The sequence below is a fragment of the Limulus polyphemus genome, unplaced genomic scaffold (assembly GCF_000517525.1).
Source record: "Limulus polyphemus unplaced genomic scaffold, Limulus_polyphemus-2.1.2 Scaffold182, whole genome shotgun sequence".
Taxonomy (NCBI): domain Eukaryota; kingdom Metazoa; phylum Arthropoda; class Merostomata; order Xiphosura; family Limulidae; genus Limulus; species Limulus polyphemus.
Genome location: NW_013665792.1, coordinates 486,327 through 505,844, shown reverse-complemented (window position 1 = coordinate 505,844; position 19,518 = coordinate 486,327). Strand labels below are relative to the sequence as shown.

General features: G+C 32.7%; 1 protein-coding gene across 1 annotated transcript in view; it reads left to right on the top strand.

Moving 5' to 3' along the window:
• LOC106478125 (BTB/POZ domain-containing protein kctd15-like) overlaps positions 1-19,518 on the top strand; it is a 41,950-nt gene that overhangs the window by 9,897 nt on the left and 12,535 nt on the right. The window contains exon 2 of the mRNA XM_013938637.2: positions 13,047-13,205. Within this exon, the coding sequence (XP_013794091.2) occupies positions 13,047-13,205 (159 nt within the window). The remainder of the gene's footprint in view (positions 1-13,046; positions 13,206-19,518) is intronic.

The following is a 19,518-nucleotide window of genomic DNA, read 5'->3' as shown; positions in this document are numbered from 1 at the left end:
CGCAGATAATCCTCGTGTAGCTTTGCGCGAAATTCATAACAAACAAACAAAAACAGCCTACAAGTTGTAGGATGGGAGTGTTGACTTGCTAACTTCCCCCTAGTTCAGTGGTTTCAAACTTTTCAGGCTCGCATAATACTTTTTATTTAAACTTTTTCTGGAGTACTAACCCAAGCCTAATCTTTAAAAAAATCTTATGGAAAACCTAGTAGCAAAAATCAATATTTTTAACACTTACGCTTCTCAGTGGGAAGGATGTGATTGTTTTTCATGGCACAGTTGAAGATTATATGATGTGTGTTTGTTATTTTGAAGGGAAGAAAACACTGGCGAGTCTATGCAGGTAGAGGGCGAATGTAGAAGTGAAGAGACTAATGTGTATGTGTACACTGGAAGCTCAAATTGGGCTTACTACAAATTTTGTATTTTTACGGTTTTTTTTTGGGGGGGGGCGCCACAGTTTTAAAAGCCCTGTTCTAGTCTATCACTTCAAAGTTAGGGACGGCTTGGCGTTAGGTCAACAAAGAGTAAATTCTATGTTTGTCGTGTCCTAGCCGGCATAAACCTTGGTATTAGGCACTGAATATAAAAGATATAGCGTGGTTGACTTTCTTTACTGTTACTCATAAGTTATAATAATTACACAGGAGTAACTGTTATATTTGGATTTGGGTAGTTTATAAATATGTGTGCAACAATGCAAGTTCCATATAAAATAACTCAGTCACTGATAATTTTATAAATTGTTACACTAGTAGACGGATGAATATTTACTCATTAAATTCCTCTTCAACCCGAAGATAGTTACAGAATTGCTGGCTCTTCATTTAAACTTACTTACCCATTAATACAAGACGCATAATTAGAATTCATTATAAATTATTATTATTATTATTATTATTCATTATTCATTATTGGAATAAATCTAAAATTTACTGCATAAAGCAATTAAAGGGAAAATTGGAATTTATAATATTATGCTTATTACAACACATAACAACTATTGTAAAATAATGTCCGTCAATCCCCATCAATCGATCATCTGATGCAAATGATTGGTTGTTCAACCTACCGTAAATAAACTTTTGGTAGAGGTGGCATTAACTCTTTACAATTAATGATATGGTAATTCAATTTCGAGTATAGATAACAGCCCGGCATCAGTGTTGCATGTTTAAAAACAATTTTCACGTGATACCGAGGTATCCCTTCCAGTTCTTTGCAAGAGTTATTTTTAGGATTTCTTTAGTGTCTGCAGTTACTTAATGAGTTTCCCATGCATGCTGGATGAAAATGAAACCTGGTTGGCATGTAGACCATTCATTTCGATCAGTGTATTGACAGTTTAGCGCGGGGGGGGGGGGTATTATCCTTATAATATGTGATATTAATGGTACCGTCACGTAAAACTGACGCCCACCAATAGTACTTGCGCACAACACATTTCCACAATCACCATATGCGTCCGTTAGGTCCTTTATATAAAATAGCGTTGGATTTGGTTCCAGATTCTCTCCATATGCATATCCTTCTGTTATCTGGTTATAGTGTAAGGCCGACTTGCTCCACGTGTTATTGGTCCACTGGACGTGTTTTTGGCATCATTGCGGGTGAGCTGTTTTTGTATCTTGCTGTGAGTGGACTGCCTCTCACCAGGTGTCTGGCATACACTTCAACCTTATGCAGTATGTTTCGAAATCCGTTTCCTAATTTATCGCCCTCTCAGTCTATTTATTCAACACTGAAGTATTGTTTGAAATCAGATCTGAGAGATGATTTTATACTTCTATTTAAATGAAGTATTAGGTGAAATAACAAGTAAAAAATATTGGCTTATGTAAATAATATTTTAACTTGTAAAACTGCCTAGGTTTAAATGTTAAAGTTACCGTAAAAGTGAAATTTAAGTGAAATTATCTATTTTTTAAAAATAGAACAATTTTAAGTTTGGATGAACCAAAATCGATAAAATGGTTATGCTTTATTTAAAACTAAGTTCATTTTCTCGTTTCACCATTACGTATTAAACGCAGAGTTATCATCTAAGCGATTGATACAAGAAGGAATCTAATGAACACTAATTTAACACCCTTGTGCTTTCAGAAAATATTAATATATTTATTAATTATTTCAGTAAAATACTAATTAAAGAAAAAAATTTGTAACTCAACTTTTTAAAATACTTGAGCTAACTGCCTCTCCTTTTGTTTGACTCTTTAAATAGCTGCGCCGTTTCTCCTTCAAAAACTTTTTACCTAATGGAAAACAAATTTCAGGACAGAATAAAATCTTATTCTTGAAAAATGATGAAAGCAAATATATCTGTAGAAATGATTTGGAACAAATGTACCAAACTAACCGCTCCTATGAAGGTGTACTTTGGATCAATTTAACTATGGCTTTCTAAACTTTATCTGTTGCATCTACCGGAAATATTTCAAAACCATTTTCAATCATACAGATTTCTTTGAGAGATATTAAGCTTGAAACTACTTAGAAATATGACCAGTCTTAATGTTCGTTTCGTCACACTGTTTAATGAATACGAAGCTTAATACTTTCCGAGATTTATATACCATACAATAATGTTATATTGATGCCCTATATAATTAGCGTTTCAACCCTGTAACCCAGTCAGTTGACGAGTTTCGGTATTAAGCCTACGTATTACTGGCAGTGACATACTACGAAGTGCACAAGTTGCAGTTAATAATAAAAAGTCCAGAGAAATTATCTGTTTGGTTGTTATACTTAAAGGTTATTCAGCAGTGAGATCGGTGTCGAGTACGCAGGTGATTTGATTGGGTTTTCTTCATTTCTTAGTGTGCTTATTTAGATAAAAAGCTGGAAATTTTCTTCTTTTAAAACACTTTAGTTTACTATTGTGTTTAGTGAAATTTTGTACAGTATACATAAGTGCAAGAGCTACTCAGTGGCATGAATAACATAGCATCATTGTCATGTCACATGCAATGTAAAAAGTGCTACAAAAAATGTAGCGTTTAGACTGAATGGCAGTAGACGACCTGGTCGGAGCTTTTCAATTAGATGTAAAGAGAAGTTCGATAACAGCCAATTGTATTAGTCGCTTGAAAGCACAATTAAACATACTTTTGTTTGGATATGGGATGTGTTAAGGAGGGAGGTAGTTAACAAAGACTAAACCGATACGTATTTAGGGTAGTGATAGAAACAAATATGGTAACATCATAAATTCAAGTGTACATCATAAATTCAAGTGTATCTCAATATTTATTAAAATGGAAATATCATAGAATAATTTTCTGATAACACGTTTGTCGTTTAGAAGATAAGTAAAATATCGAATAGAGACTAGAGTTCTGTTTTAAAACAGACGTTTGGCGTTTAGGTCGAATATAAGCATAAGTTGCAGGGGTATTTCAAAACTTGATAGGTTACTTAAGATATAAACAAATTTCATGATCGTAGGATAATTGATAATTGATTACAGATGATATCCGTTATAATACAGATCTGCACTGTGAACTATTTCCATAAATGAAAGTGACTTAAAATATCTATACACACAAGATTGTAACTGTTAATTTCAGGGTCAGTTTAAAACTTACTGAACGAAGTGATAAAGTGATTTGATCCCTGATAGTTTATATAATGGCATCCAGTGATGGTCGAACTGGTAAAATCCCATACTAAAAATGGCAGTGAAAACAAATTTTACAATTAATAAAACAAGGGAGGAAAAACGGTGCATTTTTCGTAATTTCTATAATTACTGGTTCTGTTTTTTTTTGCTGCTGCCATTTTTTTTTTCAATAAGCCTACATAAACCAAACAAAGCAACAACCTCACTTGCGTGTTAAGTAAACTTTACACTAATTCATTGATGTACCTTTCTTATTATAAAAAAAAGACACAAAACGAACCAGGTTAGGAACTAAACTTTAACGTAATAACAAACAGCAACTTATGACGTAATCTGTCAAGAATTTGAGGGCGTCACCACTTTCTAAAGGGGATATATGCCCGTGTCTAATGACTTAATCCCTCCTTTTTTATGAGATCTTAACTTTACAATTTATAAAGGTTGTAATGCTGAATTTCTTTGAAGTTCATTTCATGCATTACCCTAATCTGCTTATTAAGGCTGCTCATTTATTATATAGATGACGTATTCGACAAATACGTTGGTGGCGTTAAAATTTTTTTAACGTGGTCGCTTACATGTTGATTTCGTTTTTCCATGTTTACAGACAAATTTTTAAGTGAAAACTTAAATTTTTCATTTAAGCGTTATCAGCGACAATTAAAAATAGAATAACGTTACGTTTCGTAAATTTGGTTTTAAACGTACTATATTGAAAACATTTTCTACGTGTTTTTTAAACGCAACAAGAGACTTGAACTTGGGCTCTCCTATAATTGTAATAATATGCTTAATAATGTTGGTTTTCTGAAAGTTTTACTGATTAGCACGTAGACCGAAAGGTAATAAATTAAAAGCTGTTGTACAGGCCGTAGACTTCTGCTATGCGGGCTCGTCCACCCTCGCGCCTAGCCTGAAGCTATAACCTCAATATGTTAGTTGGTTCCTGCGAGATCCATGTAGCCTCCACCCTGATCTTGCCTAAGGCTGCTCCGAACTTAGGAGTGGTCCACCAGGAGGTCTCTCTTGAAAAACAAAGCCTACAGTAGAAGGAACAGATGCTCACATTTATCAATCGATTTTTTTTTCTTTTTATTGATAGATGCTTCTGTTGCCTGTCCGAGTCAAACAGTGTGGATATGAAATCAATAATAATATACAAAACGAGAATATTGGCTTCAGTTATTCAACCAACCTTTGGAAAAAAAAATCCCGCTGGCTTTCATCAGGAGAAATATTGGGATTAATTTATTGTGTGGTAAATGTTGACCTATCAAGATATCACTACTTACACAGACATGCTTCACTCTCAAATCCACGGGGAATTACGTTCCTGCCGATGACGTATATGACTTTAGGCGTTGTTTCCGTGGTAACCGATGTGCCTGAAGCAAGGAATTTTCTAGGACCCCGAAATTTCCCCATGTAAATCTTGTCATTAGAAATAGAATTTCAGGTCTTGTAATTTCTCAGTTCACGTGAACAGTAAATTTGGAATTTATTTATTTGTGATTGTGAATCTAATAAGTTTCATAAGCTATTTTTACACTTGTGTTTACGAAGGGTTGCTGGTAGATGCTCAGTTATATTGCATATTGTCTTCACTTCAGTCAAATATATAGCTCTTCCTTATCAGTCCTTGTAAATAAGTCAACAAACTCTTTCATTTAAACGGCAACCAGACACAATCTTTGACTATTTTTTCCTCATAGTTTTAATATCAGTGTTAACAAAAATTATTTTATGATATTTGTCAGCTACACAAAAAAACAACAACAATGGATTGCTTGTTTAAGAACCTATATCATGTAATAACTATTGTGAGGAATTGTTATGTAGGTTAAACGTATAAAACTTCTAGTAACAGACAAACATTAGTTTCTCATTATTAAAAAAGTTTTTCATAAATACTGCGATTTGCGTTATACGCACAAAGAGATTCTGTTAAATTGAAAGGTAATATATTTTAATTAAAGAATGTTTTAAATAATGGTTTCAGTCACGTGTATATATGTCCATAAAATACCTAAGTACAAGTATGTTTCTCAACATAAGTAATCACTAATTTGTACATATTAGGGTAAAATGATTTAAAGACGTAAGGTTGAAGACACTGACACCATCAGAAGTATGAATGTGTAAAAGAATACGTATTGCAACTGGTTGTAGCAATAGTTGGACGATTCATTTTATATCAAAGCAAAGTGTAAACTTTGAGGTGGCACAGTATTTTGACGAATGTTTAATGATTTCATTTGATAAAGCCTATTTTAATTCTGAACGAAAGGGGTCCTTTAAAGCAAGAAACATTGTGAAGACTGAAGATTATCCTTCATTATTGGTAATTATTCAAAGATAACTTCTGTGGATTGCTTACTGGCTACAATATTCATGCATTTAACTTTTGCATTTGTGGATCTTGTTTAACTGTACTGAATAAAACGTAAAAAAATATCTTCATCAGTCTGAGCGATATGGATCCATTTCTCTCAGAAAGCATAGTAATATTCATATATCAAATATATCGGCGCTGTTACAAAGTTCTAGTGATTTGTTTTCCTAATAAAATAAGTATTTGTTTTGTTTAAATTTTTCCTTTATTCATCTTCAACTTTTGAATTATAATTATTCATATTTAATTCCAGAAGTTTCTGTAAACAGTAAAAAATATTAATAACGGATTAATCTGCCATTTGAAATTACACACAATATTCCAAATCAGGAGTGGAAGAATAGTAGTAGTTCAGTTATAAAATGTCTTTTTGTTTTCGACGTGCATCTACGATTGGTTGTTCATTCACTGAGTATCTATTAAGATTGAAATAATTTACATAAAAGTGTTATTCGTGGTTCATTTAATTGTTACAGCTCTTTTGTTTAGAAGTACTTTAGTTCTGCTTTGTCATGATTACTGTGACCCAGCTTTTAATGAATTTTTAGGGTTTCATAGAATTCGAAATCCTTTATTTCACTTCCATTCTCTGTGTTTAAAACCCTTACACTTAGTCCTTAATAGTGTTCCCAAGTTATTTGTTTGTAGTTATGCACAAAGCTACACAATGGGCTATCTGTTCTCTGCCCACCACGGGTATCGAAACCCGGTTTCTAAAGTTGTAAGTCCGCAGACATACCGCTGTGTCACTGGAAGGCTCCCAAGTTGTTTTTGTTTAACTTCCATTCTCTGTGTTTAAAACCCTTACACTTAGTCTGTAATAATGTTCCCAAGTTGTCTTTGTTTGCAATCAAATGTTTAGAAATCTTACTATTATCTGTTAAAATGTCATAAATTATTTAGAAGACTACTGTATAGTTGTGCTATACATAAGACAGCTTCAGATGTACTATGAACGTTATTTTCATATTTGATATAGATGTTCATATGTATAGAAAATTTCTGCCTTAAAACCTACATATTACATAATGAAACTTAAGTATGCGATTTAGTTGTTAAACAAAAATGTTTCATGTTTCATTAATAAAAGTATATATAAATATATTATGAGAAAGTAGTGGTGACTGAAATAAGAACATTTTACCGAAAACTATATTACCAAGAAAACGGAACTCTCGTAAAATATAAATATGATAAAACGCTAAAGTATATTTAATATGTGCTGTACTGTACCGACGAAAACATTAATATGGTAAATATTATGCGTCTATTATATTTTTGCCCTAATACTTGAACGTTAAAAATGTTCCTTTTTTGCGAATTAACATTCATTATTTTTTTTTCTATCCGATGTATGAAATAATGCAATCACTTTTACAAAAAACTCGTTTTTATAATTCAAACTCTCTTTAATTGATGTGTATATAAACTGGGGTAGTTACAATACAAAATAATTTTAGAATACCAAAAATAACTGGGATTTCAAAATTGCTGTACAGGACTCTCAAGAAATAACTGAATTCGTATTTGGGTATAGAATACGAAAAGTAATAAAAAACGTTTTGTTGTTTATGAGAAGTGTTCGAGAAATTTATGTTGGTAATGTTACGTTAATATGTGTGTGTGTGTATATATATATATAATGATGGGTGAAATAACTTTTTAATTACTTATGTACCTCGAAAATAATTAGAGAATCTCAAATACAATGTATATAGCCTTCAATTCTCAACGAGAAATAAGCTGTAATATTTTATCAAGAGCTGAAGCTAAAACAAACGAGTTTTACAAGATATTTGTAGATACCTTTAATAAAAAAATGACACAAAGAATTGCAATTTTTTCAATTTGTTGCTTCACTCACGGTGCAAGACGTGCCCTATGTTTGTCGGAGGTTACGAAAACTTCGTCTAACGCACGAGTTTTTCTACATATTCTTATTCAGTTTTTCTTTTTGTTTTTTGTCCGATAGCCATACACTTTGTTTTTGTTGTTTTTATACAATAATGTTCGCCCTTAATCGTTTTTGACATGTTTCTCGGATGCATTTGCAGAAAACGTAAAACAATATATATATATATATATATATGTATATATATAGTTTGATTCTGTTGCTTTATATAATGCTAAAATATGTAAAAACATCACTAGCGTCCACTACTAATTTGTATCATTTTGGAGAAAAGTTTCATTATAGCCATTCGCTGCTAAATTTCTTCTTAATTACTCATCACCTGTTTTATAATACAATAATTTCCAACCATACTGACCAAAATGTACAGGTTTCGACAGACATTGTAGTCAGAGTGTGGGCGACAGAGAAACCTTTACAGTTTCTCGTGGAATCTCCTACAAGATGACACTACTCCTTAGGCGCTGTGGCTCGGGGCTGTTCCGGGTAGGATCTCCTTCAGCTTGTCCTTCGCGCGTTCTCTCCTGGTGGAGACCACGTGAGACCTGCTCGCCCCGTAGTATCCTCATTAACCCTTTTTGGGTCCCGAGGTCTAAATATTCGCAAGGACCACTAACGCCTGCGGGTAATAACAAGGTCTATCAATCCCGACGGCAGAGCTTGTAGCGGTGGCGGACTAGTGAATGTTTTCACGTGATCACTAACTATCGTGCCTCTTGGCGGCGCGAGAAGGTGTCTTTTCTGTATAAGGATATCCATTACGTTCAAGTAGTGGGTTTTGTAAGGCTAGAAATTACCCATGATTCTGCAACTACGTGTTTCTTGTTTGCTGTGGAATGAACAAATAGAATCTAATTTAGTATAATACATAAAAGAGACAAGCACAACTGAGGAAAGAATACCGGTGTTGATACAGGAGAGCTTTGTATGACACTGCAGTAGTGTGATTAATTAAAGACTTTAAAGAAAAGTAGCGCAATGTTTTACGTAAAATAACTTGAACCCCTTTTTATATTCATGTTGCTGCGTTCGAGTTGCAATAAATAAATAAGAAATATATCGGTTTTTTTTTCTAATTTTTGCTTGTTAAACTTTCCTTCTTTTACATTATATCTTTACAGAATTGCCCTTTTATATAACGTGACTGTTTTTTTATCACGTGTTTATATGGTTAACCCCTTTGTTCTATCCTGAATTTTTTGTAAAATGTTAAAGCAGACGTTGCTACTTTTTGTTTTGACAAGTTGAATCACATATATTACTCAACAAGTGTTAAGAAGATACAAATTTAAAGTTTGCATTTCATTAAACATTAGTTTATATATCTCTAGATATTTTATGCATGGAACTAATAGTTTGTGTTTATTTATGACGTCTATTGGGCAAACTGCAATATTGTTTTTCTATCTTTAAAAATGTTAAAGTCTTGCATTCTGATTTTGATATTGAGAAGAGCAAAAAAGGCAAACGATAAAAGCAGCAATTTTAATGAATATTCTTTTATTCTATAACAGATATGATACACGCCAAAAGTGTATTAGTTTTAAAGCTATTAAAATCAATATTCTACTCGACTTGCTATTAGTGTAAGCTCCCAATTCGGATGCAGCCTTTTAGACCTCTTCGCCATTCCCTGAATCCAGGTTTTCTACTTGGATTCAAGCCTTAAAGTCACCAGTTCTAGTCTAGTGGCTGTAGAGAGCCATTCGCCGTTAAATTTATTTTAAAAAAATCAGAAAATATATTAATACATTGCTAGAAGTTGTCAAGCTTAGTTTAGATTCATATCTACCAGAGAAACTTTGTTTCAACAAGGAGAAAATAGCAATCATTTTACCACGTTTGTCTGCATATTTCTCTTAATATAAAACAGATATGAAGCTCCTGTTATTATGTGAATATTTAGATCTGTTCAGAAACATAAGAATTGTGGCATTCGAGTATTTGGAACAGTTGTGGCAACAGCTAAGATTTGTTGAAAAGTTCGGTCCTGTACGTAAAAGTTACGCTACCTGCTAAATTGGCTAAAGTTACTTCCGTACTTGTAGATATTACTGTAAAATACGTTGTAAATCAAATGTATACAACAACTACTTATTTTTCAAGGGAAAATCAATTCAGTCGTTTATTCATTGAAAAAGATGTGCTCCTTTTTGGTAGTATTGAAATGGTATTAACAGATACGGTTCATATAGAAAAATTACTTCAGTTAAATTTGTTGTTATTTGTGCAGAAAAAATATTTTGCGGTCTTATATTTTATATTTATTGCCATTTAATATCTTCACTAATGTTTTAACTGTGAGTTGATTGTTGTATAAGTAAAATGAAAAAAAATTATGATAGTTGAACTTGTTGAGGGAATAACGGATTTCACATGTATTTTCCATTATGCAGTCCCCCAGTGGCACTGCGGTATGTCTGCAGACTTACAACGCTAGAATCCGGGTTTTGATACCCGTGGTTGGCATAGCACAGATAGCCCATTGTGTAGCTTTGTGCTTAATTACAAACAAACAAACATTCCATTATGCAAGAGAGTCTCTTAGATTCCACTGGCTTAACAATAAAATTAAAGGCTTATGAAGTTAAACTTCGAGTTACGAATTGTAAATAAATTCATTGTTTGCTTATTTAAGCATTTAAAAAAAAAGGATTCCGGAAGAGCTATAAGTTGGTGAAGTAGTTTTACCTTGAAGGTGAGGATTTATCCAAATGCCTTTAAGTGTGAAATATGTTTGGAGTTTTTTTTTGTTTTACTTTATTAGGGAATACTTAAAAATTAAAACGAGTTTATCAATGTTACAAAGTGTTGGCACGTATGGACTAATACTCACTAACAACCGTGTTTTTAAATTAGGCGTGATATTTACGGGCAGAGCTAGCAAGTAGATTTGCACACGTCACTTAAATACAAAAACTTGGTCTGTAAACCCAGACGCGGTTTGATCATAAATTCCATTAAGGTTTGGCCTCGTGAGACTGCAGGTTTTCCTTTAGCAATAATGTATGAGGTATTCGGATGTTCTTTAAATGTAACATTTTTGAAATATTTTATTTCGTTTACAAGTATTCCTTGAGGTTTCCTTAGAGACTTTAGTCTTCTCTCTAAACTTAGAATGTTACTCTTAATACTATGCGCCATCTTTCATACATGAGCACCTAGATTTTTTTATTTTTTCTGCTGAACGCCATAATGTATTTTCCATAAGTACATTGCTATTTAAGTACTGTTCTTTCGTGCGAAGGTTAGCGACAAAACGCGTTTACCTAACTTCTGATTAATGTTCTGTAGAAATATATATATTTCTTATATAATAAATATAAGAAAATTATATAAATTTTGACTTTCGTTTTCACTGCGATTTTCAGGTTATTACATGTTTATTGTAATATCCAATACGTTTATAGGACCACTTTTTGAAGTGAAGTTCATAGATTGTCTTATATTTATTTCAAAATAAATTATTCAGTTATATGTTAAAGTCATTTGTTATATGAAAGCACATAAGCTGCTAAAATCTATGTCATGGCAACATCCAAAAATTGCAGGCTCGAGTGCTACCAGCTTTTATCAACTACGTCATTGATACCAGTGTTACCCAATTGAAATTTGGATTGTTTTAAGAGTGGAAGGGAAGCTGGTCTCGTTTTTTAAATACACATCTTTACACTCTTTTCCGAAAGGGAGTGAGGCTATTCACCTCTCCAGCTATAAGACAAGGGCCAGTATAAAATGAAAATTTTGTCCACTCTCCGAACAACTGGGTTTACATAGGTCTAACCCTATCGCCACGGATATCCTTTACTGCACATGGCCAATTAGTATAGCATAAGATCTTAGCTAATAATCTATATTTTAATAGCATTTAAGTTTTAAGTTCTTAATTTTACAAGGCAATATAAAAAATAAATTTTCCCTAGTGGGACACGCGTGACACATTTTCTCTAGTCATCTTCTCTTCTCTAGTTATCTTCTCTTCTCTATTTTATCCACCACCCCTCCAATAACTACAAAACGAAATTAAACGTAAATTACTCTATAAAATCGTCGCTGTTCAGACAAACCATAATTTTTATAGCCTTCAATTCTGTTTGATTACAGAGCTATCAAATAGAAAATCAGACCCCCTCCTGTCACATCCTCCTTTTCAGGATTTATTAATAGTTCTCGCTTACGTTTAATACTCAGGGGGGGGGGATAATGTGACAATAAATAAGTTCGTTTCTGCAAATATAACATACGGAATTTACTCTACAGGTGAAACAGCTTCCACAGGAAACATTTTTTTACTGTTGTTTGTAGTCACGAACAGTTATAGAATGATAAGTAAGGTTATGACCAATTTAAAAAGCCTGCACAGAAATATCCCATATGAAGCACAAACAGGTACATAATAGAACAATATCTTCCCAAATTTAAGTTGCATATTTCCAATGAGATATTCTGTTATGTAGCAGACCGTTGTTAACAATGTTATAATTCATGCAGAAGTAGTATTAAATGAACGCGTCGATGAGGAATACATTGCTAGCTTGCAACGATTTCACGCAATGTGTTTCAGTAACTTGAGTTTCACTATCGCCGATGTCTCGTGAGCAATTCATTATTGAACGTTCATAGGTGGAAAAGGGCCGCCTCCTGTTATCTTATCCAATGTGATGTGATAAAATCAATAAATCAAGCATTCTATAATTTATATTCTGATGATGTAAATAAATTGATATGATATCTATAATGTATTATAAGTATGTATGATGTTTAACCTAAGAAGTTCCAGATTTATTTTAAGCAGAACCCCTTATGATAGTAATATATCAATCATTAATAAGTAAATCGCTTATTTCGCTACTGAATTACAGTTGATTTTTTTTCATCATGTCGTGTAGTCAACTTTTAAGCTGGGTTAAAATCTGTATAACTAAATATATTTATCTAATGAAATGATATATTTTGTAATTTGTCTTAACGTTTTCTTACCTGCAGAACATTTCATGACAAACGTAAAGTAGAAACAGGTATAATTTGATATATATATGAAGGTTCAAATTGTTTACAAATCAAGAAAAGGAACTGATTCAAGAGTAGCGTTAATGTAATTTTCCATTCTTCTACAGGTCTTGGATGGATTCTACTTTAGTAATGAACTCCACTGATTCCAACTTTAACCACAAAATAGGAATCCCGTGTGTAGCTGCTACCTCTCGATACACAGCACCTGTACACATTGATGTCGGAGGAACTATATACACCTCTTCATTGGAAACTCTCACCAAGTAATTATACATTGTTTTGAGATATGTTAGGACAACAAAAGTTGTGTTTATATACATGTAACAAATAGCCCTGTGTTTACATGATTGTGCTGATGTTCATCCTTTTCGCAGAAATGGGGAGAAGTTCATCTAAACTTTTATCTGCTAATCATGTGTTTGAATTTATTTATTTATTTGCTTATTTATTTATAGCTTTCGCCACCGTTAACGTGGCAATATTTGTACAAAAAGAGGCATTTGCGATTCTACTGTTTATTGTCATTTGTCTTTTTAGGGCAAAGTTACACAATGAGCTATCTGCGCCATGTTCATCGCAAGGAATCGAACCCCGCATTTCAATGTAGTAAGGGGGCTTATTTATTGTTGAAGTTACAATTTTCCACATTAATATTCTATGCAAATATGAAATCCAATTTTATTTTCATTATCACTTTATTATTTCATTTTACAATTATTTTGTAGGTCAAAAAGAGAGAGAGAGAGAGGAAAATAATTGACAGAAATCATTACTTTGGACATTAGCAAGAGCGTAATCATCAAATGTTCACTAAAACTTATGAGGAGGGAGTAAACGTCACGACTTTTAAAATGAAGCAATAATGTTTAATACAATGATAGCGTTAACTTTGTACGAAATACTTTTGTAAATTCGTGAAGCATCATGTCACGGAAGAGGCTTTAGAGCAACAATTGCAGATGTGAAATCAAAAAGTGAAAAATTTGTATCACAAAGAAGTGGGAACTAATAAATAAATGTTTTTAAATTTCACAACTTTTCGGGCTGGAATGTCTTTCCTCTGGTGGTTTTAAACTTTGATGGAAGAAAAGGTTTGATACCACAAAGGGGTAGCAAACACAGAACGTTTGAAATGAGCAGCATTCAACAGATATAAAGAAGAATACGCGTGAATCGGTTGCAAATCAATATTACTTTTAAACTGGGATAACATTAATATAAGATGATATTCAAAATATTGTGGTTTTAAATATATAATGTTAATAGTGGATTTGGGTTTTAACAATAGTTATATTGTCTTTAACCAGCATAGATATCCTGAAAGATTGAAGTTAATATTTGCAGTACGCCTTCTTCTAGTTCAATATTTTATTTATGAAGTTAAAATGTATAAAAATATTGTTGTAATGATTTCTGTCTTTAGTTGGGCTCTTTTTGATTATTTGACAAAAACAATGCGAAGTCCAGTCTACTTAACAATAACGAAAGCCATTTATTTCTTCACCCGTTACGTACAAGTTCAATAGGCTTCGTTGATAGGCCGAACTAACAAGATAAACTAAACATGCAATTAATTGTTAAGTTTCCTCTTGTATCTACGATACAACTCAAAACTGGCTGATTAACAAATTCACAAAATAACCAATCACCCACTGACTGATTGGGTAACTGGTTAACTCTCTAACTCATGTTTTTATATATCTCGATATTTATGCCTTCCATCACATCTGACAAATATTCGAGACGCCATGTCAATTTTATACATAGGAAACTACACGTTATCACGCGTTATCTGTTTCATGCAAAAACTCCCAGCAAACAGTACAAAAGGTCTACATTAAAATATTAAAAGCGTAGCCTACAACAATATAATTTCATTTTTTAATACCTTAAGCTTATAATTATTCAACAAGCGGGTCGTTGTTTGAAATGTTCTGCAACGCTCCTTAAATAACTTTTTTTGCATGCTTTATGAAAGTCGAGTAAATTATATTTTCCTGTTCATATCTGTCTTGCAGTTTTACTACCTTTAAGAAAAGAAATTATTCATAATATGACTAATAATTGTCTGCCAGAATGTCAATAAGACTGCTAAATACCAAAATTATGTTGTTAGACTGCATTTTGTATTAAACCTGTACATATTGACTAGAAATGTCTATTATGAGACTCGTGTTTTAACAGGTGAGACGAGGGTTGAGAGAAACCACACTAGTAGATATCTGTTTTTAGGGCTAAATGGTTGACACGTTAGTATGCAGCATGCTGGTGTTGTGTTATGGGGTGGAGTGAATAGCCAAGGTCGTAAAGTCTACATTATCATCTACACACCAAGGCAAGATCACCTGCAGGCTGTTAGCCATGATATAATTGTCTGGGTGCTTTCAGTGGTGTCTTAACAAGGTTTGAACAATTTGAAGTATCAAAGTGATTATATTAACAATGGCAAAGGTGCGATCTATAATTATACGATACTGCATATACCTAGCATGTTTTAATCATGTTCTTTCTTGGTGAACTGTATATGATAAAATGTCGGATAACGCCATATGATAAAAAGAATGCCAACATTTATTGTTTTTTATTTTAAAACTTTATATAAACGATGACGAGTAGAAATCGGTTGAATATCTGTGTAGATAACCAATATTGTTTATTCATCAGATAATAAGGAATTTTTACTTTCGAATTTAGGTCGTAAAACATAAGGAAGGAACAGACAACATAATAACACTTATTTTAGACCGGTACCCGTTGAAACAATTCAACAGTAATTTTTCTCAAAATAGTGATGAGTGATTATAAAATGTGCGGTCAACACAATTCCTTGGATCAGAGCATATATGCAATATGATTGTTTAGTAGGTCTTTACAACCCTGTTTTATAATTCCATGTGTTATTTCAATAAGGAAGATTACATTACGTTTGTTTTTTAGCAAAGGAGACCGACTGCGATGCATTGTTGTAAAAAATGTTTGGGTTTCGATGCAATGGATGCATCCAGCAGAATAGAGCGCTCAGGTTCGCAAGGTAGCCGCGGGAATTTTTTTCTGCTAAATGCCACCATTTTCTGATATTTACCGAGAGCATGAAAAGATCGCTACTGAATTGAGCGCTTTTTGACAGTTGTCATCTCCATGATGCGTGTCAAAGGGGAGATATTTAATTCAATTTATTTGACATGGTACAAAATAATCATGCGTGTACATAATACGGCCATGACTATAGATGTGTGTGTATATATATATAAACAGAACAACAATGAATATTCACTCAAACATATTCCTCTCTTTATGTTTTTTTTTTCATTTTTACTTTTTTCTTCAAAATTTTTCTTTAAAACAGTCGACGAGGAAGTCCCATTTTTTTCGTGAAATTCCCTCGCAAAAAGAAACATTTTTATTCTTAAGTTTTTTTCAAAGATTAACTGTTCAGCAGATACAATAATTGACGGATCGTTTTGAACTTAATTTAAAATCAATTTCTTAAAACAAAACAAATTTGTTTTCCTTAATGCTATTTTACGGTGATACAACTTATTATATAAAAACAATATTTTACAGCCATTCATTTTTCACCCAGTGAAGTTTCATGTTTGTTTCACCGCAGCATTTAACATTGATGAACATTTTGTTACAAGAAGAAATTTCAAATCCTAGTAGGATCTGAATCTACGCCTCGGTTAAATTAGAAAGTTATTTTACAAACTTATCAATCAGGTCTCAAATAGTTATACATTTTTTGTTTCTATGTATTACGGGTTTCGAGAATTCATTTGTTATCAACGTATGAGACGTTCCCATTGAGTTCATTCTCTATATGTAAGATATACTGATCTTTTAACTCTCGAGAGCATCTTTCAGTAAATATATTAACTAGATTTGAATCGAAATATACTAACCTGCTACCATTAACGTAGGCAGAGATAAGATGTTAATTAGATAATTCTTGTATTCTTAACGAGTTAAGTTTTTTTTAACGAACTTTTAGATTAATGATATATGTTCTACGAGTTAAAATTATTTTGTTGTGTAACAGCACGACTTTGGCACTTAGTTATGGGTTCTACTACGTCAATAAAAGCAATTGTATTCATATAATTGTCTGACATGCATTACGTGGCACGTTATCTAAAATGATAAACTATAATTTTATTCGTGTGGCTTGCATGTGACTTGAACATTTCTAATATATTCTTTGTAATTAGGTTTTCCAGTGGTTTGACTCAATCTGAGGTAGGTTCATCAAATCTAATGTCGTTTATTTTGTTATACAGATTTGATGAGAAACACCTGTTTTTAACAGATAAATCTCTTTAATGTTTGACAGTTTGGTAAGAACTGATCGTCATGAGTTGTTGTCGGTAAATAGACTTTGCAAATATACGACACAGGAAACATTTTGTTATAAGTGTATAACGGATATACACCCTGTTTACTAATATATATACATAGCACTTGCAGCCAATGATAAAATGAGGTTTTAGTACAACAACCCATTCTCTAAACCTAACTTTACCGTCTTTAGTTCAGGTCAGAGGAATGACGATGACAGAATGTATGACCCCATCTCACATCTGAGAAGCTTTACTAGGCCAGGACACAGGTGTCAAGATAGCCTAGAGGGTTGCCGACTTCCTTACTCTTAGTGTCTGCAGCGCCCTCTCTGTGTCAGTAACATTTCAAGGGAAAGGAAGAAAAACGACCTAAAAGCGGACTAAAAGGATGTTCTGTTGGGACAGATGGTATCTTTATGTGGCTTTAGTGACCTTATGCAACCGTTGTTAGACTTATAACTCTAGTTTTTGAAGAAGCTGGTACGCAATAATGAAGAAAAGCCAGTATCCATACGACCTTTTGTTCTTACAACTAATCAACATGAATTAAGAAAACATTTTGATTAGCCGAATAGGAAGAGTTAACTAGTGATATCGGAACGCAATGTTGATATATATTTTAGCAAGGATTTAGCAGATTTTTTATGAATCATCTACAGGAATATGTATTTTGAAATCTAGGTGACCTAGTTTTTCGTACTTGTAACCAGTACTTCACATTAGAAAAAATAATGTAGTTCGAAGATAATTTTGACATTATGAAAAAAAAAAGAAAAGAAAAAGAAACGTTTACTGTATTATTTATCATAATCAGAGTAGCATTAACAAGTTCGAAGCAACTTTTAGTTTGTAAGTTTTGCGTCGTGATATTTAAATTCATATTCCTTAAGCGATATTCACACGGCTTTTTGCACACAGTTGAAGTCGAATATGTAAAAATAAGCAATAACAAACGCTTGTCCAAGAATATATTTGCGAAGCAAACATAAATAACAACGAAAAAAAATGGCAGAAGCTATTCTGAAGATGAGCATAGATGATATGCACCACTTTTTGTAGGCAGTTTTCTTTCGCCTGGTTGCGTTATAAAAGTGACATTGAATCCCGTTATTCAATTTAAAAAAACGGAAAAATCTTTTGTAGAAGGAGTTGCTGCTTGAGTGTTTCTTTTCCTCTGGTCAATAGGGACGGCTAAGCCTAAAACCTGGCCGTTTAGCTGATGTGCACATAAGGTGTTATTCAGTTTAAAATTTCAATCCCATTAACTGGTTCTTAGTTTTAATCCTTATTTATAGATTTTTAGACAGTTATTCAATCCAGTTAATAAATTTAAAATTAAAAATTTAGTTTTAGGTAAAGCCATATGTAATTATGTTGCTGCATAATATATATTTGTAAAGATAAAAATGAGATTCTTATTCTTATGTAGCGTTCTGGTATTGCTACTTCATCAATTTTAATTGCAAGCATTCCAAACAAAAAAATAAGTAGACACTTATTAGACAGTTCTATTCTAAATCACATTACAAAGTAGACTAGCATGTTTGGTTTTATTTTTTAAACGCACAGTCTTACTGAATTTAACTTTTTTTTTTTGATCTCACAAGAGGTACTGAGGATTTTATTTTACTTAAGTTTCTTTGTATCTAATGTAACTTAAGTTTACTCATAATTTTGTTTCTCGGATGCATTTAAACGTCTATATTTTTCTTCTTGTTTTGTACTAAATTTAATTCACATATAGGGAAACTTTAATACCCGTTGTGCGGGTTAATTTATAGCATAATATCTAATTTAGTAAACAGCGCCATCTTTTAGTAGACTTGTACAACAAGTGTGAGCTCTGCTCAATGGTTAGCGAGCCGGGCCCTGGAACCTAGTTTCCGTAGTTCTCATTTCTTTTACACCAAAAAAAAAAAATAAAATAATAAAGACAGAGGGGAGAAAGGGAAAATCGCTCTATTCTTTGCTACTATGGGTGCGTTATAAGATTGACTGTTAAATACTACTATTTGGTCTCACATGAGTAGTCGAAAAGTTGATGGTAGGTGTTGTTGACTAGCTAGCTACTTTCTCTTTAGTCTATCATTTCGAAATTAAGGACTTCTAGCGTAAATAGCTTTGCGCGAATCGTAATAAAAACAAACAAATAAAACCACGAATCGTATGTGTTTACTTCATCGACTTTTAAAAGCAGATTCTACCGAAATCAGTTGAATCTAAGCCTCGATCTTGTGCT